This window comes from Rana temporaria, chromosome 8 (genome assembly GCF_905171775.1).
Source record: "Rana temporaria chromosome 8, aRanTem1.1, whole genome shotgun sequence".
NCBI lineage: Eukaryota > Metazoa > Chordata > Amphibia > Anura > Ranidae > Rana > Rana temporaria.
In genome coordinates, this window is record NC_053496.1 from 176,967,684 (window position 1) to 176,990,488 (window position 22,805).

The following is a 22,805-nucleotide window of genomic DNA, read 5'->3' on the forward strand; positions in this document are numbered from 1 at the left end:
ATCTTCCTTGAACCATGAAGGATCTCACACAGGAGAACATTTCTTGTCATCTACAGTGTGTGGGAATTCTTCCAAAGAAACCAGAGAGCCTCTTACACACCAGAAAAGTCATAAGATTGTGCGTACTTTCGCATGTGCAGAGTGCGGGAGATGTTTTAATCTGAAAAGAATCTTTCTCAGTCACCAGAGAATTCACACTGGTGAGCGTCCATACTCATGTTCGCACTGTGGTAAAGGTTTCACTCAGAAAGGAAACCTTGTCATACACCAGAGAGTTCACACAGGCGAGCATACTTTCCCATGTTCAGATTGTGGCAAACGTTTTACTTACAAAGGAAACCTTCTTAAACACCACAGAATTCACACGGGTGAACGTCCCTTTTCATGTTCAGAGTGCGGGAGATGTTTTATTCGGAAAGCAGAACTTGTTACTCACCAAAGAATTCACACAGGTGAGCGTCCGTTCTCGTGTTTTTACTGTGGTAAAGGTTTCACTCAGAAAGGAAACCTTCTTAAACACCAGAAAACTCACACAGGTGAGCGTCATTTTTCATGTTCAGAGTGCGGGAAAGGTTTCATTCAGAAATGCGACCTTGTTGTTCACCAAAGAAGTCACACTGGGGAACGTCCTTATGTATGTTCAAAGTGCGGGAAATGCTTCAGTCAAAAAAGTGGCCTTGATCGACACCAGGGAATTCACATGGACTAACCACCTTTTTTATGTTTGGACGGACCAACGGGGAGTGTGAGATTGTGTGTCCTTCCTTATAGTCAGAATGTATAAAATGTTTCTGTTAAAGAAAATCACTTCTTGGACCCCAGAATATTCACAAAGACTAATAACGTTTTTGTGTTCATATTGGCTTATTTGGAGGCGTGGCCAAAATACATACATATATGATGTCATAGTTCTAGATCTGCAGGGATTGAATTATAGTAATACGATCCTCTAAACACTGCTGACTTGGTCCCGCACTCACACAGGCCCCACCATAGAGTACGACAACCCATGGACCATACTTTTTATTGGCTGCTATTAGCCAATATACTGTACATCTTTTTTGCTTTACTGAAGGAACTAACTTTTTATTGGACCGACTAAAGTATAATTATTTTTAAATTGGATTTTTCTTTTATTTCAGCTATGCAAGATGTAATTTAGATTATCTATTGTGTGTCAATAATGTAATTCGATTTTCTAGAATAAACAAGAAAGCTCTACTCTACAATATTCTGTTCTGAGTCTTTTTCTTCAAATAAACCGTCATTTTCTATACATGAACATCATTTTTAGATTATGGGTGATTGGAATGTGCTTAATTCATAGAGAGTCTTCCATTGGTCTTATATTAGTGAGATCAGAGAGTCCAAAAGGTCCAGTTTCAGAGAGTCCAGAATGCGTTTCATAGGACTTTCTGTTCCTGTGTGTTCTGTTTAGTTTGTTCTGACCAGCCGACTGGTTTCTAGCCAAGTTTGAAGTACGTTATCATCGTAGAGCTCGTGCTGCGTATGGGCTTGGTGTTGGGGTTAATACTTTGACCTGAGCTCAGTCCATGAACAGGGTGAGGAGGAGTTCATGGACCAAGAATTGGTTGCTCCAGCGGGACCAATTCTCTCATATGCCTCTGCTGCGGGAAATCCAGGACAAAAATCCTGATGACTGCAGGAATTATCTCCAAACAACGGACCCCATTTTTCATCGTCTGTTGGATTTGCTGTCCCCCTATATCACGAGGCAGGACACTGTGTGGCGGCAAGCCATCACTGCCGGGCAGAGGCTAGTTGCCACGTTGCGATACTTGACGACTAGGAGAAGCCTGCAGGACCTCAAGTTCACAACAGGCACCCCCCCCCCCAGGCTCTGGGGATTATTATACCAGAGACCTGTTCTGCCATAATTCAAGTCCTGCAGAAGGACTATATTAAGGTAAGTTTTCTCAGATGAAGCAGTCTGTTATAGTACCACAGCTTGGGGACATATATGACATCTGCTGCTGCTCCTGATTTCTGAGATTTGGGGGACCAGATTGTGCTCCCTATTCTATGGATTCCTCAAGTTATTTATTTTATTTTCCATACACTTGATGTTTGCCTTGGGGTCCAAAGGCTGCGTAAATTCAACCAATTTCTCCATTGTTGCCCTTCCTCTTTATTTTGTTACCAGAATAAATGGATATTTGATTTAATTTAAATACTTGCCTATGTGTTTTTCTAAAAAAAAAAAAAGGACAGTTTGGTTGTGAGTAGGCAGGTACATTTCATAAATACAATGTGTAATTAACTAGGGACGACAAACAACCTCCTTGAGGTAACAAAATACAACATAATAATGTTATTGTGGTAACTTGATCAGAAAATAAAAATGGAGATCACAAGAAAATATTAAAACCCCACAAAAAATTAGGAGATCTTGATTCAAATCACCAAAAATTAAATAAAAAATTAACATTTTTGAGATCTGGCTTTAAAAATCAAAGACGAATATTCATGAGATCACAAGTAACAATAAGGAAGCAAGTTGGTCAGAACTCTGTGTGAATATCAGCAGCAAAAAAAACATTATTCTATCATTAGAAAGAATGCGCTACATTAAACGATGCAATAATTTGCAGCATGACGAATGTGCTATCTCCATACCGTCTCCTAATTTATTCTGAGCTGACACAGACAATAGGAATTTTCTATCCGATTTTTTTCCATCAGAAAAAAATAACACATTCTATTTCTAGACTCAAATAAAAGTCAGAGGGGGCCCACACACGATCGGAATTTCTGATGAAAAAATTCCATCTGACTTTTTTCATCGGAAATTCCGATCGTGTGTACAAGGCATTTAGTCTTGTGAAGACAATGTCGACATGCTTGAGATGTTCCTCAAAGTTATCAGAAAAAATGAAAATAACATCCAGTCCAAGTTGTTGAGGCCTTCATAGAAGGATCTGAACTCTGCCGCCATATCCGAAAAGTATGAAGCTTCTCCCCTGAGGAGCCCATGATATGGGGGATGTAGGTTTTTGTACACGGACCTTGTAGCGCCAGCGCCAACAACGTACCCAGTTTGTTTGAGAATTTGTACATTGCACATGCCAGTTTTTGCTTTGTTTTGTGATATATGCACGAGCGGAGCGGCTGGCCTTATGGGAGCACTCCAGACTGTGCAGCCGAGCAAAAATTTCTCTCCCTCTTAAGATGGGTTCCGATTCTAATCAATGCACCCTGGACCACTGTCTTGAGAGCCTCCCAGATGACCAGAGGGGGGACTGAATACAAATGCATGCCACACTTTTCACATATTTATTTGCAAAAAGTTTGGAAAACCATTTATCAATTTCCTTCCACTTCACAATTATGTGCCACTTTGTGTTGGTCTATCACATAAAATCCCAATAGAATACATTTCTGTTTTTGGCTGTAACATGACAAAATGTGGAAAATTTCAAGGGGTATGAATACTTTTTCAAGGCACTGTGTATATATAAAATGTTATATATAAGTGTGTGTGTGTGTGTGTGTTTAATAGCACTAAAATTTAAATAAATACATTTTTTTATTATTGTTATTTGGTTTGTACATGAGGATAAAGATAACCAACAAAAAGTAATAAGAGCCGGTTCACACTGGAGCGACTCGTCAGGCGACTCAGCCGCCTGACAAGTTGCGGTCCGCAGTAGTCAATGGAACCGTTCTAATAGGAGCGACGCAAAAGGTTCGCAAAAGGTTCCTGTACGACTTTGGGGGCGATTCGGGGCGACTTGCATTGACTTCAATACAGAAGTCATTTTGCAAGTTGCCTCTCAAGTCGCCTTGAGATCGCCTTGCCGAGTCGCCCCCAAAGTCGTGCCGCCTGTGTGTGAACCGGCTCTTAATGTACAGAAAATGCAAGTGTGCCGAGTTTTAATGTATGAATGAAGACTGCGGTATTTATGAATGAAGGCTGCAGTATTTATGAATGAAGGCTGCAGTAATTAAATTCTCCACAAGACGTGATCTCAATCCTGAGTGTGGAACGCAAAGAAGGAAGTGATGTCATGTACGGACAGGAAGTGATGTAGGGTAAAAGACAGGAAGTTCAGACATTACTGGATCTTAAGGTACATTTGTTTTATTACAGGTACTTGTATAACATTTTCAATTTACGCAGTGCTTTACATAAATATGTATATTGGATACTCACATCAGTCTCTGCCCCCAAGGAGTTTACAATCTAAGGTCCCTAGCTCACATTCATACACACACATACTAGGGGCAATTTAGATCGGAGCCAATAAGCTACCAGCACGTAGGGTTGCCACCTCATCCCTTTAAAACAGAACACATATGAATTACACAGGTTCTGAGGCTAATTGAATGCAGGTAAGGCACCAAATGAGTCCTAATTACCACCTTAATTAGCCACAGAACCTGTGTAATTAATATGTGTTCTGTTTTAAAGGGATGAGGTGGCAACCCTACCAGCACGTCATTGGAGTGTTGGAGGAAAGCGGAGTACAGAGAGGAGGGAGAGCACATCCCGTTCCTCCACCGGTCCCTCTACCACCTTTGTGTTGTTATCTGTACTTTTTCAGAACAAATGAACCATTTAATTGTTAACATGAGGGAGCTAGTGCTGCAACTCAGTTTCAAGATCTTGGCCATCTTCTTATAGCCTAGGCCATCTTTATGTAGAGCAACAATTCTTTTTTCCAGATCCTCAGAGAGTTCTTTGCCATGAGGTGCCATGTTGAACTTCCAGTGACCAGTATGAAAGAGTGAGAGCGATAACACCAAATTTAACACACCTGCTCCCCATTCACACCTGAGACCTTGTAAAACTAACGAGTCACATGACTCGTTGGGCCCAATTTGGATTTTTTTTTACTTAGGGGTGTACTCACTTTTGTTGACAGCGGTTTAGACATTAATGGCTGTGTGTTGAGTTATTTTGAAGGGACAGCAAATTTACACTGGGGTGGACTCAGCAAGCAATTACGCCTGCGTATCCATAGATACGCAGCGTAATTGCTAAGTAGCGCCGGCGTATCTACTTTCTGTATTCAGAAAGCTCTATACGCCGACTGTAGCCTAAGATATGCGTGGCATAAGGCTCTTATGCCGTCGTATCTTAGGCTGCATTCTTACGCTGGCCGCTAGGTGGCGTTCCCGTAGTGGTCAGCGTAGAGTATGCAAATTGCATACTCACGCCGATTCACAAACGTACGCGCCTCCGTAGCAGTGCGCGCCCCTACCTGAATCTACCCCACTGTTATACAAGCTGTACACTCACTACTTTACATTGTAGCAAAGTGTCATTTCTTCAGTGTTGTCACATGAAAAGATACAAGAAAATATTTACAAAAATGTGAGGGGTGTACTCACTTTTGTGAGATACTGTACATGAGGATCTTTTTTTTTATTTTTAACATCTTTATTGAATCAAAGTATCATAATAAACATTTTTACGTTCTATGTCATTTATTGTTCCATTTTGCACATATATTCTATCATCTGTGGGGTTTAGGATGAGGAACTGAAAGACATCAAAGCCGAGACTAAAGAAGAAGAAAAAGAGATGTTGATGAGCGGAGATCAGCAGTATATGGGAGAGGGAGGTCCTCTGTATTCCCAGAATTCCACACAGGAAGATCACACCATCTCACAAAGAGTTAAGTAGAAAACGAATAATTAACGGATGATACTAACAATTTGATGAATGTTGTTACCGCTAATCTCACATTTATTAAATATTCAGGGTGTAAACCAGAACGATTGTAATAATGCTGTTAAAGAAGAGATAAAGGAGGAGGATGAGGAGGTGAATGTTATGGGGGAGTTTTCACAAGGACACAAGGATCTTTTCAAGGCCGTTGTGATGGAGCCATTCAGTGACACAAACCCACCAGAGAGATGTCCCTGTCCTCTGTATTCCCAGGAAGGTCACACCATCCCCCACCATCATCAGGTAGAGGGGACTGAGCAACTAAAATGTAAAAATAATTCTAAACTAGGAGACCACATTCTTCAAAGTAACTTATTGTTCCTTTTTATAAATGTATTCTGTCATCTTTGGGGTTTAGGGTGAAGAATTGAAAGATATCAAAGTTGAGATTAAAAGGGAAGAAGAAGAGAGGTTGGTGAGTGGAGATCAGCAGTCTATGGAGGAGGGAAGTCTTCAGTATTCCCGGGATTCCACACAGGAAGATCAAAGCATCCCTCACCATCATCAGGTAGAAAGAACTGAGCTATAGAACTCAAAAGTTATTCTAAACTATGAAATAACTTTCTTCTAGATATTTTTTTTTAAATATTGAACTTAATTTTTTCATTTTGGGGTTCAGGATAAATTAGGAAAAGACATCAAACTTGAGGTTAAAGAGGAAGAAGAAGAGACGTTGGTGAGTGGAGATCAGCAGTCTATGGAGGAGATGACCATGAAAAGTGACCAGGAGGAATCTTCTCTTTATATCAACAGAAGTAAGTAATAATCACTTGTAGCGCTCACCCCCAAAGGAGCCGCTGGTTATAGATGGTATGGCGTGTTACCTCTAGGGTAGATGATGATGAGAGCCTCAGCAATAATGGAATGTCTTTTTCTTGTGCTTTATTTTACCCAACACGGTAAACAGTAAAACTTGAGGTAGATAGCAAAGATGGATGAGGAGGAGAAATAGCAGATTCAGGTTCAGCAGTACGGAAGCAGTCCTGCATCCAACGCCACTCCAGCCGGAGTGGGTATAGTGTACCTGGACAGGCCTCTCACACCGACCTGGCAGCCAGAGTATCACTCGGAACTTTGAGGAAAACAAGTCTCTGCCACAGACCCTTCCCTAGAACGTAGGTAATGGAGGATAGCCTTTCAGTAGTATTTGTGTCTGAATCTCCCCTCAGGTAGTTCTCAATTGGGTGACCGACTGACAGGTGGCTGACATCCAACCTCTCAGTGTCCGGTTACCTTGATCCCCGATGGATTGTCGAGGCCCTGTTGGATTGCCTGCCTCTCTTGGCTCTCCTCAGGCTGACTCCCCACCGAACAGCTATCTTGCTTGGGATCTTTCCTCAGAACTTGGGGACCCAGTCGATCACTGGGGCCCCGCCACAGCTTTAAATGTTCCCAGGCCAACATGGTCCCGGCACCAGGAACACCGCGTGGCACACGCACCCTGGCCTGGTAGGCCATATCGCCAGGGGCCGTGATTTGTGGTCACCATGAAGGTGGGCGCCACACTAGGAACAAGACCCCCGTCCAATGGCGTCTGCTCCAGAAGTACCCTCTCCCAGCATGCCCCGCGAGGGAAACTCCCTCCTGATTGGCTGCTGGCCAGAGACACCCCAGCCTGGACTCCACTGCTGCCACCTACTGCCCTGGGGTGGAACAACACCCCAGAAGCAACAGAATGAGCCCACAGCACAGCCCAGCTGAAGCAGAGACCCAATTTAGCAAATCAACTGGATGAGAGCTAACTAACTCTCTCATCCCCCTTAAATTTAGAATAGCACCGGTACCTGAAAGTACACAGGCGCTACACACTGAATGCAGAAATGTTCACATTTTCCTTTTTCTTCTATGAGTATTAAAGATGAATTTAAATAATTGCAATGTGAAGATACTGTACATCACATGAAAGGTCCATCTCCATTCCTCAATATAACGTCATGTTCCCAACAAATGAGGAGGAGATACTGTACACCATATGAAAGGTCCATCTCCATTCCTCAATATAACGTCATGTTCCCAACAAATGAGGAGGCGATGATGTATCTTTATCTGGTTTGTATTGATATTTTGGGTTATGATGGCCCCCAATTCCATACCAGAGCTCTGAGATAATGTAGCGTGTTAGACCAACATACTGTATTTGACTTCTGAATAAAGAATTCTAATAACATTTAAACATTGGTTCCCAACAGGAGGACACTATGTCCTGAATAACGTATCTTCAGAATGTAAAGCAGAAGAAAATCCCACCACACAACATTCTCCAGGAGAAAATCCCACCACACAACGTTCTCCAGGAGAAAATTCCACCACACAATGTTCTCCAGGAGAAAATCCCACCACACAACGTTCTCCAGGAGGAAATCCCACCACACAGCGTTCTCCAGGAGAAAATCCCACCACACAACGTTCTCCAGGAGAAAATCTCACCACACAACGTTCTCCAGGAGAAAATCCCACCACACAACGTTCTCCAGGAGAAAATCCCACCACACAACGTTCTCCAGGAGAAAATCCCACCACACAACGTTCCCCAGGAGAAAATCTCACCACACAACGTTCTCTAGGAGAAAATCCCACCACACAACGTTCTCCAGGAGAAAATCCCACCACACAACGTTCTCCAGGAGGAAATCCCACAACACAACGTTCTCCAGGAGAAAATCCTACCACACAACGTTCTGCAGGAGTGACTCGCATTACACAAATAATACATCATAGAACTTATCATATAGAGAGATCCTGGGATTTCTCTGATCCTGAGGATTCTTCTGATGATCCACATACTATTATTTTTGAATCTCACAGTACAGATAAATCAACAGATCCATCTAATCCCGAGGAATCTTCCTTGAACCATGAAGGATCTCACACAGGAGAACATTCCTTGTCATCTACAGTGTGTGGGAATTCTTCCAAAGAAACCAGAGAGCCTCTTACACACCAGAAAAGTCATAAGAGTGTGCATACTTACTCATGTCCAGAGTGCGGGAGATGTTTTCATTTCAAAATGAACTTTCTCAATCACCAAAGAATTCACACTGGCGAGCGTCCATTCTCGTGTTCGCACTGTGGTAAAGGCTTCATTCAGAAAGCAAACCTTCTCACACACCAGAGAGTTCACACAGGCGAGCGTTCTTTCCCATGTTCAGAGTGCGGCAAACGTTTTACTGACAAAGGAAACCTTCTTAAACACTACAGAGTTCACACGGGTGAGCGTCCCTTTTCATGTTCAGAGTGCGGGAAATGTTTTACTGACAAAGGAAACCTTCTTAGACACCACAGAATTCACACGGGTGAGCGTCCCTTTTCGTGTTCAGAGTGCGGGAAAACTTTTGTTCACAAAGGCGAATTTAATAATCACCAGAGAATTCACAATGGCGAGCGTCCCTTTTCATGTTTAGAGTGCGGGAAATGTTTTATTCAGAAAATAGAACTTGTTACTCACCAAAGAATTCACACTGGCGAGCGTCCGTTCTCGTGTTCACACTGTGGTAAAGGTTTCACTCAGAAAGGAAACCTTCTTAAACACCAAAGAACTCACACAGGTGAGCGTCCTTTTTCATGTTCAGAGTGCGGGAAAGGTTTCATTCAGAAATGCGACCTTGTTGTTCACCAGAGCAGTCACATGGGGGAATGTCCTTTTTCATGTTCAGAGTGTGGGAAATCTTTCACTCAGAAAAGACAACTTGTTATCCACCAGAGAAGTCACAAGAGCGAGCGTCCTTATTCTTGTTCAGAGTGTGGGAAAAGTTTCATTCAGAAAGGAAACCTTCTCATACACCAGAGAACTCACACGGGTGAACGTCCTTTTTCATGTTCAGAGTGCGGGAAATCTTTCACTCAGAAAAGACAACTTGTTATCCACCAGAGAGGTCACACGGGCGAGCGTCCCTATTCATGTTTAGAGTGCGGGAAATGTTTCCACGTAAAAGCAAATCTTCTTACTCACCAGAGAATTCACACAGGAAAACGTCCATATTCGTGTTCAGAGTGCCGGAAAACTTTTGTTCGGAAAGACGCACTAAATAATCACCAGAGAATTCACACTGGCGAGCGTCCTTTTTCATGTTCAGAATGCGGGAAATGTTTCCACGAAAAAGGAAGCCTTCTTAAACACCAGAGAATTCACACGGGCAAACGTCCATATTTGTGTTTAGAGTGCGGGAAAACGTTTGTTCAGAAAGGCGTACTCAATAAACACCAGAGAATTCACACCGGCGAGCGTCCTTTTTCATGTTCGAATGTTTCGGAAAGAGCACCTTCTTAAACACCAATGAATTCATACAGGCGATTATCCTCATTCATGTTCTGAGTGTGGGAAATCTTTCATTCAGAAAGAAGGACTTCTTTTACACCAGAGAGTTCACACGGATGAATGTCCCTATCCATGCTCAGAGTCCGGGAAATGTTTCAAGGACAAAGGAAACCTTCTCCTACACTTGAAAATTCACACGGGTGAGCGTCTTTATTATTGTGTAGAATGCAGGAAATCTTTCCCTCAGAGAGAGAAACTTCTTAGACACCAGAGAAGTCTCACGGGGGAACGTCCTTATTCATGTTCAGAGTGCGGGAAATGCTTCAGTCAAAAAAGTGGTTTTGATCGACACTAGGGAATTCACATGGATCAACCACCTTTTTTATGTTTAGACGGACCAATGGGGAGTGTGAGATCGTGTGTCCTTCCTTATAGTCAGAATGTATAAAATGTTTCTGTTAAAGAAAATTACTTCTTGGACCCCAGAATATTCACAAAGACTAATAACGTTTTTGTGTTCATATTGGCTTATTTGGAGGCATGGCCAAAGTACAATGTACTATGATGTCATAGTTATAGATCTGCAGGGATTGAATTATAGTAATACGATCCTCCAAACAATGCTGACTTGGTCCCGCACTCACACAGGCCCCACCATAGAGTACGACAACCCATGGACCATACTTTTTATTGGTTGCTATTAGCCAATATACTGTACATCTTTTTTTGCTTTACTGAAGGAACAAAGGGCCAGATTCACGTAGGGGAGCGGCGGCGTAACGTATCGTATATACGTTACACCGCCGCAATTTTTCATCGCAAGTGCCTGATTCACCAAGCACTTTCGATGAAAACCTATGCCGGCGGCCTCCGGCGCAAGGCGGGCCAATTTAAATGGGCGTGTGCCATTTAAATTAGGCGCGCTCCCAAGCCGGACCTACCGCGCATGCTCCGTTTCCGAACTCCCGCCGTGCTTTGCGCGCCGTGACGTAATTTTTTCGAACGGCGACGCGCGTAGTGTAATTCCGTATTCCCGGACGGCTTACGCAAACGACGTTATTTTTTAAATTTCGACGCGGGAACGTCGGCCATACTTTATACAGCAATATGATTGTTGTGTAAAGTTAAGGCACCTAAAACGACGACTAACTTTGCGACGGGAAACTAAACTAGCGGCGACGTAGCGAACGCGAAAAACCGTCGGGAATTGCCGTAACTCCTAATTTGCATACCCGACGCTGGTTTACGACGCAAACTCCCCCCAGCGGCGGCCGCGGTATTGCATCTTAAGATCCGACAGTGTAAAACAATTACACCTGTCGGATCTTATGGCTATCTATGCGTAACTGATTCAGAATCAGTCGCATAGATAGAAACAGGGATACGACGGCGTATCAGGAGAAACGCCGTCGTATCCCTTTTGTGAATCTGGCCCTAACTTTTTATTGGGACCGACTAAAGTGTAATTATTTTTAAATTGGATTTTTCTTTTACTTCAGCTATGCAAGATTTAATTTAGATTATCTATTGTGTGTTATTAATGTAATCCGATTTTCTAGAATAAACAAGAAACCTCTACTCTACAATATTCTGTTCTGAGTCACAAATGAACATCAATTTCAGATGATTGGTGATTGGAATGTCCTCTGTCCATAGAGAGTCTTCCATTGGTGTTATATTAGTGAGATGTGAGAGTCTAGAACAGCGGTTCTCGATCTTTCAAGTGCCGTGACCCCTTGATAAAATTTCCCAAGTTGTGGGGACCCCCAATGGTAAAATTATTTTCCTATGGTGGGTTGTCGGCGCCCAAGGCAAGACAAGTAATTTGCGGATGTACCACTCTTTCTCTTGGTTCTCCTTTCTTTCTCTTTTATCTGTATCCGAATTTTTTATTTTTTTTTCTCCAGCTGTCTTTCTTGTTCTTTCTCTTATTCTTTCTTTGCCCTTTTCTTTGTTCCTCCTCCTATTTTCCTCTCCATTCAATGCATTCTCTATTTTTATTTCTTCTCTTATTCCTTGGTGGGGGGGGGGGGGGGAATGGGATGTGTGGCAGTGCTGGTGGGGAGTTGGGATGAGTGGCAGTGCTGGGGGAAGTTCTGATCAGCCAACTTAGGTGCTCTTGATCAAGGTCATCTGCTGATCTGAGAACTATAGTGGGGACTTTTAATGGCAACTCTAATCACAGGTTGTGTCCCCGGCTTCCCTGTGTCTCATAGCAGCCGTGACACCTATGCCGAAATCAGGAGATAGGGTCCCTTTCAGCCTCTCCCACTTCACATCCCTCACCAGTCTCTGCCCCCCCCCCCAGCCATGCCGTGAACTGAATGGGCAGCTGCAAAGAGGCTGAGTGGGCGGCCGCGGGATCCAGGGACAGCCCTACTGGGCAGCTGCAAAAAGGCTGGGAGAGCGGCGTGGGCTTCAGGAACAGCCCAGGATTCGGTGACCCCTGGAAAATCATTATTCGACCCTCGAGGTGGTTTCGACCCCCAGGTTGAGAACCACTGGTCTAGAAGGTCCAGTTCCAGAGAGCCCAGGATGTCCAGTTCCAGAGTGTCCGGAAGATCCAGTTCCAGAAGGTCCAGCTCCAGGGAGTCCAGAAGGTCCAGCTTCAGAGAGTCCAGAAGGTCCAGCTCCAGAGAGTCCAGAAGGTCCAGCTCCAGAGAGTCCAGAAGGTCCAGCTCCAGAGAGTCCAGGCGGTCAAGCTCCAGAAGGTCCAGCTCCAGAGAGTCCAGAAGGTCCAGCTCCAGAGAGTCCAGAAGGTCCAGCTCCAGAGAGTCCAGAAGGTCCAGCTCCAGAGAGTCCAGAAGGTCCAGCTCCAGAGAGTCCAGAAGTTCCAGTTCCAGAGAGTCCAGAAGGTCCTGTTCCAAATATGTGCCAGCTAATATTCTAAGGATACATGGAGCCACTACAAATGTCACATAGAATATTTCCATCGCTGCCATCTTGGTTATGCTCCACAGTGATCAGCTCCATTATTTGCCAGTTATTATCTTCATCATCAGTGATACAGAGGTCATACCCGTCAGTGTCATGTTAGCTGTGTATCCCCTTTGTGATATTGGGGTGATTACACTCTTGTGGTAGGTGCTTTTCCAATGAGTTGTGCCAGAGCAAACTGTATTTTAAAGGTGTATCGGCCCATTTTTATTACATAATAGACATCAGTTGCCCACGCAGGGGTATCCAACATCAACTGAAAATACAGAGCTATCTGGCTCCTTTGTCAGCAGCACTGCTGCTCTTCTTACCAGTCCCTCTGACTGTACTGTCCAACTCTCCTGGTTCATTCAGCTCACTTAGCCTTTAGTCACAGTGCCCAGCTGCACAGCCCTCTCCTGGCCTCTGGATAGGGGTTCTCCTGATGCCCCAATAGGAGCCGACCTGCTGGCTGGGGCTCTGACCCCTGGTTGAGACCTTCTGGTCGCAGCCTGCAAACCTGGAAGAAAGAGCAGGTGAAGATGGAAGCCTCTGCAGCAGTGACAGTTCGCCGCTGGAGGGCTTTGTTTCAAAGTAAGTCTTTCATAATATGTTAGGCCCCTTTCACACGGTCGGACCATTCAGGTCCGCCTTTCAGTTTTGTTACCTGAACGGCCGCTGCATACATCTCTATGGAGCGTCGGTAATGCAGGTGACAAGAAAGAGCGGTAATGCAGGTGACAAGAAAGTGCAGAGCGGTAATAAAGGTGACAAGAATGTGCAGAGCAGTAATGAAGGTGACAAGAATGTGCAGAGCGGTAAAGAAGGTGACAAGAATGTGCAGAGCGGTAATGAAGGTGACAAGAATGTGCAGAGCGGTAATGAAGGTGACAAGAATGTGCAGAGCGGTAATGAAGGTGACAAAGTGCAGAGCGGTAATGCAGGTGACAAGAATGTGCAGAGAAATAATGAAGGTGACAAGAATGTGCAGAGTGGTAGTGAAGGTGACAAGAATGTGCAGAGTGGTAGTGAAGGTGACAAGAATGTGCAGAGCGGTAGTGAAGGTGACAAGAATGTGCAGAGCGGTAGTGAAGGTGACAAGAATGTGCAGAGCGGTAGTGAAGGTGACAAGAATGTGCAGAGCAGTAATGAAGGTGACAAGAAAGTGCAGAGCAGTAGTGAAGGTGACAAGAATGTGCAGAGCGGTAGTGAAGGTGACAAGAATGTGCAGAGCGGTAATGAAGGTGACAAGAATGTGCAGAGCGGTAATGAAGGTGACAAGAATGTGCAGAGTGATAATGAAGGTGACAAGAAAGTGCAGAGCGGTAGTGAAGGTGACAAGAATGTTCAGAGCGGTAGTGAAGGTGACAAGAAAGTGCAGAGCGGTAATGAAGGTGACAAGAATGTGCAGAGCGGTAATGAAGGTGACAAGAATGTGCAGAGTGATAATGAAGGTGACAAGAATGTGCAGAGCGGTAATGCAGGTGACAAGAATGTGCAGAGCGGTAATGAAGGTGACAAGAATGTTCCTCCATGCCAGAAGTCGTCTCAAGCAAACATAGTGTTCTCTCTCTTTATACTGTACTGTACTTTGTTTCATATTTTTGTGGTTCAAAAACAAACAAAAAAAAGTTCAGAACGGAATAACCTGATTTACATTGAACCCTATGGGAAAATTTTTCTCGATCCGTGACCAATTCGGTTTGTGGAACAAATTAAGTTTGTGAACCGAGGTATCACTGTAAATGTGCCGATTTTAATGTATGAATGAAGAACTTAGGATTTGGTATTTAAATTCTCCACAAGATGGCGATCTCACTCCTGAGCGTGGAACGCAAAGATGGAAGAGATGTCATGTACGGACAGAAAGTGGTGTAGGGTAAAAGCAGGAAGTGATGTAGGGTAAAAGCAGGAAGTGATGTAGGATAAAGGCAGGAAGTGATGTAGGGTAAAAGCAGGAAGTTTCACAGAAGAAGTGACGTGTTAGGAAATAGCGTACAGACATTACTGGATCTTGAGGTAAATTTATTTTATTACGTGTAGCACTACCCCCCTAGGATCTGCTGGATTAGATTTGGGCCTTGCACGTTACCTTAACATTTGTTGTCTAGGGGAAGAAAGTCTGTAAAGAACTCCAATGTCCACGCAAGTTGTAACCTTTAGCTGTTAGGTTTTATTTTTCTCATAACTTGCACGAAAGTAGAAAGATGGAGGAGCAGGGAAAGGTTCAGGCGCATAGTACAGATCACTGGGGAAAACTTCGAAGTCCCAAAAAGGTCACTCACCACTTCCTCTCGAGTGGGAATTGCTCACCTGGCCAGGTCCCACTCACCTGGCCTAGCAGCCGGTATGATGCACGAACAATGGTCAGTAACAGTCTCTGCCACAGACTGGTTGGAAGCAAAAGTGAACAGTCCGGAATCCTCTGCCACAGGAGTTGGTACCCGAACTTCCAGCCATACAGTTTAAGAGCCTTTAAGCCAACCTGGCGAAACTGTAGGGTAACATGGATTGTAGATCATCCCTTAATAGAGTCACCAGGCCTATCCTGAGACATCAGCCTTCTGCTTGGTCCCATCCTGGGCAGGTCCTCCCCTGGTTTTCTCCATTAAGTAGCTTCCTCTTGTGAGACGGACAGCTCAGGATCACCTGAAATCATAGGCCCCAGTCAGGATGGCTGGGCCTACTTGGTAGAAGTACAGCCTTGGGCCAACAAGGCCCCGAGGCTAAACGATCATCATGGACCTCAAGTTAGGAGGGCCTTGAGGCAGAGCCTCTCGCAACATGGCGTCTGTCACTTAAGTATCCTTCCCCAGCATGCCCAGTGGGGAGACCACACCCACTGGGCTGTTCCCGGGAAAAGACACCCAATGCACCATAGCCTGCCTGAATTCCAACATTGGCAGGTGGTGGTATCGCCACCTACAGGCAACAGTGGGAAAATCCCTCCAAGCACAGCCACAGCCAGAACAGAAGCTGATTTTGTATCAATCATCAAAGGAAGTAAAAAAAAATCCCTTGTACTGATCAACATGGGGATAAGGTGCTTTACCGGAGGGTCCTCCCCTTTGTCAAGGCACTTACTCATGTCAAGAGCATGTGGCCTGGTATGATTCAAAAGGGGGGTGGGGGTGCACGTTTGTCCTCCTCCATTCCTAAGTATTTGTTCCCCCTGGAAGTCCATTTTTGAGGGTCAGGTAGGGAGTTCAGTTCCGGAAGCGTAGGATTAAACCAGAGTGGACTATTGGGGGAGGCGAACCATGAGTCAGAGGCACGCTTAACTGTCACAGTTTTAAACAGAGAGAGGTATGTAAGATAGCCATTCCAGGTCCTGTTGGTGTGCACCTTCTATAAATTATATTATGTAATGTTTCAAACTAGAAAACTATGGCACCTTGGGTAGTTGTGCAGGCATTGTTTGAGTCAGGGTGCAGCCAGTCATGGATATTAACCAGTCGAGATGCCTGGTAATAGAGGTAAAAGTCAGGGAAAGCTAACGTCGCCAAGTGAGACGAAGTGTCTCCAGTGCCACTCTAGGGGGTCTGCTGTTCCAAAGGAACGCAATACAAATGGAATCGATGCTCTTAAAAATAGTTTTAGGGATTTTACAGGGGGAGTTAGACCAACAAGATCACTGATCTGCTGACAGGAGAGGTGAAATGTGCCGGGAATTCTGGGACATTATCCAGTAACAGACAAGGGATGTGTCTGGATGGTGACTGTATCATTGTGTGTGTCAGGTTCCTATAAGGTGTCAGGATGTCACTGTCTATTTCTCCATGGAGGAGTGGGAGTATTTAGAAGGACACAAGGATCTCTACAAGGACGTCATGATGGAGAATCAGCCGCCCCTCACATCACCGGGTAAGAGGAGACTTCATTGTAAAGGAGAGAGCAGTACGGAGGGTCCACCTAGATCCCCCATCATCTGATAAACACATAGAAACAATGTATTCAGTCAGTGTGTGTGTTTCCTACAGATGGATTCAGTAATGGGAACCCACCAGAGAGATGTCCCCATCCTCTTTATTCCCCGGATTCCACACAGGAAGATCCCACCATCCCTCACCATCATCAGGTAGGTGGGAGTGAGGAACTAAAATTTCAAAATAGTTCTAAACCACATTCTTCAAAGTAACTTCTTGTTCCTTTTTTATAAATGTTTTCTGTCATCTTTGGGGTTTAGGGTGAAGAATTGAAAGATATCAAAGCTGAGATTAAAAAGGAAGAAGAAGAGCCGCTGGTGAGTGGAGATCAGCAGTCTATGGAGGGGGGAAGTCTTCAGTATTCCCGGGATTCCACACCGGAAGATCAAAGCATCCCTCACCATCATCAGGTAGAAAAAAATGAGCTATAGAACTCAAAAGTTATTTTAAACTATAGATAACTTTCTTATAAATATTTTTGTAAACCAGAACTATTGCAATAATGCTGTTAAAGAAGAGATAAAGGAGGAGGATGAGGAGGTGAATGTTATGGGGGAGTTTTCAAAAGGACACAAGGACCTTTTCAAGGATGTTGTGATGGAGCCATTCAGTGACACAAACCCACCAGAGAGATGTCCCCGTCCTCTGTATTCACAGGAAGATCACACCATCCCCCACCATCATCAGGTAGGTGGGACGGAGCAACTAAAATGAAAACATTTTTATACTATGAGACCACATTCTTCAAAGTAACTTATTGTTCCTTTTTATAAATGTATTCTGTCATCTTTGGGGTTTAGGGTGAAGAATTGAAAGATATCAAAGTTGAGATTAAAAAGGAAGAAGAAGAAGAAGAGACGTTGGTGAGTGGAGATCAGCAGTCTATGGAGGGGGGAAGTCTTCAGTATTCCCGGGATTCCACACCGGAAGATCAAAGCATCCCTCACCATCATCAGGTAGAAAGAACTGAGCTATAGAACTCAAAAGTTATTCTAAACTATAGATAACTTTCTTATAGATATTTTTTTTATATTGAACTTCATTTTTTTCGTTTTTGGGGTTCAGGATAAATTAGGAAAAGACATCAAACTTGAGGTTAAAGAGGAAGAAGAAGAGACGTTGGTGAGTGGAGATCAGCAGTCTATGGAGGAGATGACCATGAAAAGTGAACAGGAGGAATCTTCTCTTTATATCAGCAGAAGTAAGTAATAATCACTGAATGCAGAAATGTTCACATTTTCCTTTTTCTTCTATGAGTATAAAAGATGAATTTAAATTATTGCAATGTGAAGATACTGTACACCATATGAAAGGCCCATCTCCATTCCTCAATATAACGTCATGTTCCCAACAAAAGAGGAGGAGATACTGTACACCATATGAAAGGTCCATCTTCATTCCTCAATATAACGTCATGTTCCCAACAAATGAGGAGGAGATACTGTACACCATATGAAAGGTCCATCTCCATTCCTCAATATAACGTCATGCTCCCAACAAAAGAGGAGGAGGTACTGTACATCATATGAAAGGTCCATCTCCATTCCTCAATATAACGTCATGTTCCCAACAAATGAGGAGGAGATACTGTACACCAGGGGTGCCCAACCTTTTGAAGAGCGAGGGCCACTTAAGCGACTTAGTAACCGGTCGCGGGCCACAATGAGTGGAGCAGGTGGATGGCAGCCCACTCTACTTTTTTTTTTTTTTTGCTGATCGGATTGGAGGTAGGCGTTTGTAAACGGACACAAGTCCATTTACATCTGCTACTCAGAGGTGAATAGAGGTTCCAATTGGGTCAGACTGACTGTGTGAAAGGGGCCTATGGCTCAGTGCAGATAACCTGCAGGTAAACTGCTCTGCACCTGCGGATCAGTTTGAAAGCAGCCCAGTAACCACTGCAGAACAGAGATGCCATGTGATACACTGTGATTTTAGTAATAAACTTACCTTTAATAACAGTACTGTATTCTATTCCATCCCAAAGCAGGAGGTCGCGGGCCACATCTGAGGGCTCCGCGGGCCACTGGTTGGGCACCCCTGCTGTACACCATATGAAAGGTCCATCTCCATTCCTCAATATAACGTCATGTTCCCAACAAATGAGGAGGAGATACTGTACACCATATGAAAGGTCCATCTCCGTTTCTCAATATAATGTCATGTTCCCAACAAATGAGGAGGAGATGCTGTACACTATATTGTCAGAAATTGGTAAGACCAGACTGTGTGGACTGCACAGAGAGAACCAAAAACGCATGTAAGTGAATATAAACGTTTATTAAGATAATTTATTAAGATAAGTGATAACAATATATAAACACCTCCAATACAAACAGTGACCCACAAACAACAAATAACTATATACAAATGGAAGTACCACAATCTTAAATGTAGACAGGCCAGGGTCATCAACGGGAGATCAGTAGATGGGGACAGGGAACAAACAGGACAGGGAGAGGATGGATCGGGCTACAGGGTAAAGATAAAGGTAACAGCAACACAGGAGGGACAGGATCAGGATTGGATGCAGGATCAGAATCAGGTAACAGGCAAGCAAGGTCAGGGCCCAAGAAGAGATACCAAGGCAACTTGTGTGTGTGAGTTGCCGGGTATTTACACATATCTTTTGCAATCAGGCTCAGGTGACGCCTGACCGCAGGAGATAATGTCGGCTCCACACTGCCAGAAAGCACCAGCTGGTGGCCACTGATATTACGACCCACTGATCCAACTGTGCCACCATCAGGTGAAACCCTTTACTGCAGGTCCTGGCTGTTAGAAGACACCTGCTGGCTGACACCGGTATTTCGATCCATAGAACTGACAGCGCCACCAACAGGTGAACCCTATACTGTACACCATATGAAAGGTCCATATCCATTCCTCAATATAACGTCATGTTCCCAACAAATGAGGTGGAGATGATGTATCTTTATCTGGTTTGTATTGATATTTTATGTTATGATTGCCCCCAATTCCAGAGATACTGTAGAGTGTTAGGCCAACATACTGTATATGACTTCTGAATGAAGAATTCTAATAACATTTAAACATTGATTTTCAACAGGAGGAAACTATGTCCTGAGTAATGTATCTTCAGAATGTAAAGCAGAAGAAAATCCCACCACACAACGTTCTCCAGGAGAAAATCCCACCACACAACGTTCTCCAGGAGAAAATCCCACCACACAACGTTCTCCAGGAGAAAATCCCACCACACAACGTTCTCCAGGAGTGAATCACATTACACAAATAATACATCATAGAACTTATCATATAGAGAGATCCTGGGATTTCTCTGATCCTGAGGATTCTTCTGATGATCCACATACTATTATTATTGAATCTCACAGTACAGATAAATCAACAGATCCATCTAATCCCGAGGAATCTTCCTTAAACCATGAAGGATCTCACACAGGAGAACATTCCTTGTCATCTACAGGGTGTGGGAATTCTTCCAAAGAAACCAGAGAGCCCCTTACACACCAGAAAAGTCATAAGAGTGTGCGTACTTTCTCATGTCCAGAGTGCGGGAGATGTTTTAATGTGAAAAGAAACTTTCTCAATCACCAGAGAACTCACACAGGTGAGCGTCCTTTTTCATGTTCAGAGTGTGGGAAAGGTTTCATTCAGAAATGGGTCCTTCTTGTTCACCAAAGAAGTCACACGGGTGAAAGTCCTTTTTCATGTTCAGAGTGCGGGAAATCTTTCCCTAAGAAAACACAACTTGTTTTCCACCAGAAAATTCACAAGAGCGAGAGTCCTTATTCTTGTTCAGAGTGCGGGAAAAGTTTCAATCTGAAAAGAGGTCTTGTTAATCACCAGAGAATTCATACTGGAGAGCGTCCTTTTTCATGTTCAGAGTGTGGGAAATGTTTCCACGTAAAAGCAAATCTTCTTACTCACCAGAGAATTCACACAGGCAAACGTCCATATTCGTGTTCAGAGTGCGGGAAAACTTTTGTTCGGAAAGACGTACTTAATAATCACCAGAGAATTCACACCGGCGAGCGTCCTTTTTCATGTTCAGAATGCGGGAAATGTTTCCACGAAAAAGGAAGCCTTCTTAAACACCAGAGAATTCACACGGGCAAACGTCCATATTCGTGTTCAGAGTGTGAGAAATGTTTCAGCGAAAAAGGAAACCTTCTTCAACACCAGAGAATTCATACGGGCATACTTCCATATTCGTGTTCAGAGTGCGGGAAATGTTTCCACCAAAAAGGATACCTTCTTAAACACCAGAGAAGTCACACGGGCAAACGTCCATATTCGTGTTCAGAGTGCAGGAAAACTTTTGTTCAGAGAGAAGGACTTCTTCTACACCGGAGAGTTCACATGGATGAACAAAGGAAACCTTCTCCAACACTTGAAAATTAACACGGGTGAGCGTCTTTATTATTGTGTAGAATGCAGGAAATCTTTCCCTATTGTGTAGAATGCAGAGAAATTTCTTATACACCAGAGAAGTCACACGGGGAGCGTCCTTATGCATGTTCAGAGTGCGGGAAATGCTTCAGTCAAAAAAGTGCCCTTGATCGACACCAGGGAATTCACATGGACTAACCACCTTTTTTTTATGTTTAGACGGACCAATGGGGAGTGTGAGATTGTGTGTCCTTCCTTATAGTCAGAATGTATAAAATGTTTCTGTTAAAGAAAATCCCTTCTTGGATCCCAGAATATTCATAAAGACTAATAAAGTTTTTGTGTTCACATTGGCTTATTTGGAGGCGTGGCCAAAGTACATTGTACTATGATGTCATAGTTATAGATCTGCAGGGATTGAATTATAGTAATACGATCCTCTAAACAATGCTGACTTGGTCCCGCACTCACACAGGCCCCACCATAGAGTACGACAACCCATGGACCATACTTTTTATTGGTTGCTATTAGCCAATATACTGTACATCTTTTTTCTTTACTGAAGGAACTAACTTTTTATTGGACCGACTAAAGTCAAATTATTTTTGAATTCAAATTTTCTTTTTCTTCAGCTATGCAAGATTTAATTTAGATTATCTTTTGTGTGTCAATAATGTAATCTGATTTTCTATAATAAACAAGAAAGCTCTACTCTACAATATTCTGTTCTGAGTCATTTTCTACAAATGAACATCATTTTTAGATGATTGGTGATTGGAATGTCCTCTGTCCATAGAGAGTCTTCCATTGGTGTTATATTAGTGAGATGTGAGAGTCTAGAACAGCGGTTCTCGATCTTTCTAGTCCTGTGACCCCTTGATAAAATTTCCCAAGTTGTGGGGACCCCCAATGGTAAAATTATTTTCCTATGGTGGGTTGTCGGCACCCAAGGCAAGACAAGTAATTTGCGCCCCTAACCCACGCACATTTAGCGCTCCCTGAGTCCCTTCCCCTCGTACAGCATTTTAGGATGTACCACTCTTTCTCTTGGTTCTCCTTTCTTTCTCTTTTATCGGTATCCGAATTTCTTGTTTTTTTTTCTCTAGCGGTCTTTCTTGTTCTTTCTCTTATTCTTTCTTTGCCTTTTTCTTTGTTCCTCCTCCTATTTTCCTCTCCCTTCAATGTATTCTCTATTTTTATTCCTTCTCTTATTCCTTGGTGGGGGGGGGGGGGGGGGGGATGGGATAAGCGGCAGAGTTGGGTGAAGTTCTGATCAGCCAACTTAGGTACTCTTGATCAAGGTCATCTGCTGATCTGAGAACTATGGTGGGAACTTTTAATGGCAACTCTAATCACATAGTAAAACTTACAGACAGGCATGCTGTGTAGGGAAGTATAGCGTGGCCCATTGGACCCAGAGGTCCATCGGTAAAGTCACAGAGAGTCACAAAGGTCCAGTTCCAGAGAATCCAGAAGGTCCAGCTCTAGAGAGTCCAGAAGGTCCAGCTCCAGAGCGTCCAGAAGGTCCAGCTCCAGAGCGTCCAGAAGGTCCAGCTCCAGAGCGTCCAGAAGGTCCAGCTCCAGAGAGTCCAGAAGGTCCAGCTCCAGACAGAAGGTCCTGTTCCAAATATGTGCCAGC

The 22,805-nt window shown here is 43.7% G+C and overlaps 2 protein-coding genes across 2 annotated transcripts in view; both read left to right on the forward strand.

The window, feature by feature from the left end:
• Positions 1-10,710, forward strand: part of LOC120910529 — a 69,039-nt gene extending 58,329 nt beyond the window's left edge. Inside the window, exons 22-27 of the mRNA XM_040322287.1 lie at positions 5,498-5,641; positions 5,729-5,938; positions 6,315-6,450; positions 7,885-7,935; positions 8,146-8,319; positions 8,380-10,710. Coding sequence (XP_040178221.1) covers positions 5,498-5,641; positions 5,729-5,938; positions 6,315-6,450; positions 7,885-7,935; positions 8,146-8,319; positions 8,380-9,962 — 2,298 coding nt within the window. The 3' untranslated portion in view covers positions 9,963-10,710. The remainder of the gene's footprint in view (positions 1-5,497; positions 5,642-5,728; positions 5,939-6,314; positions 6,451-7,884; positions 7,936-8,145; positions 8,320-8,379) is intronic.
• A 9,283-nt stretch (positions 10,711-19,993) lies between these two features.
• LOC120910530 (oocyte zinc finger protein XlCOF6.1-like) lies at positions 19,994-21,882 on the forward strand (the record flags this gene model as incomplete). The annotated part of the gene is made up of 1 exon (XM_040322288.1): positions 19,994-21,882. A coding segment is annotated over one exon (1,185 nt), but the record flags the coding sequence as incomplete, so codon positions are not given.
• Between the last annotated feature and the right edge of the window lie 923 nt (positions 21,883-22,805).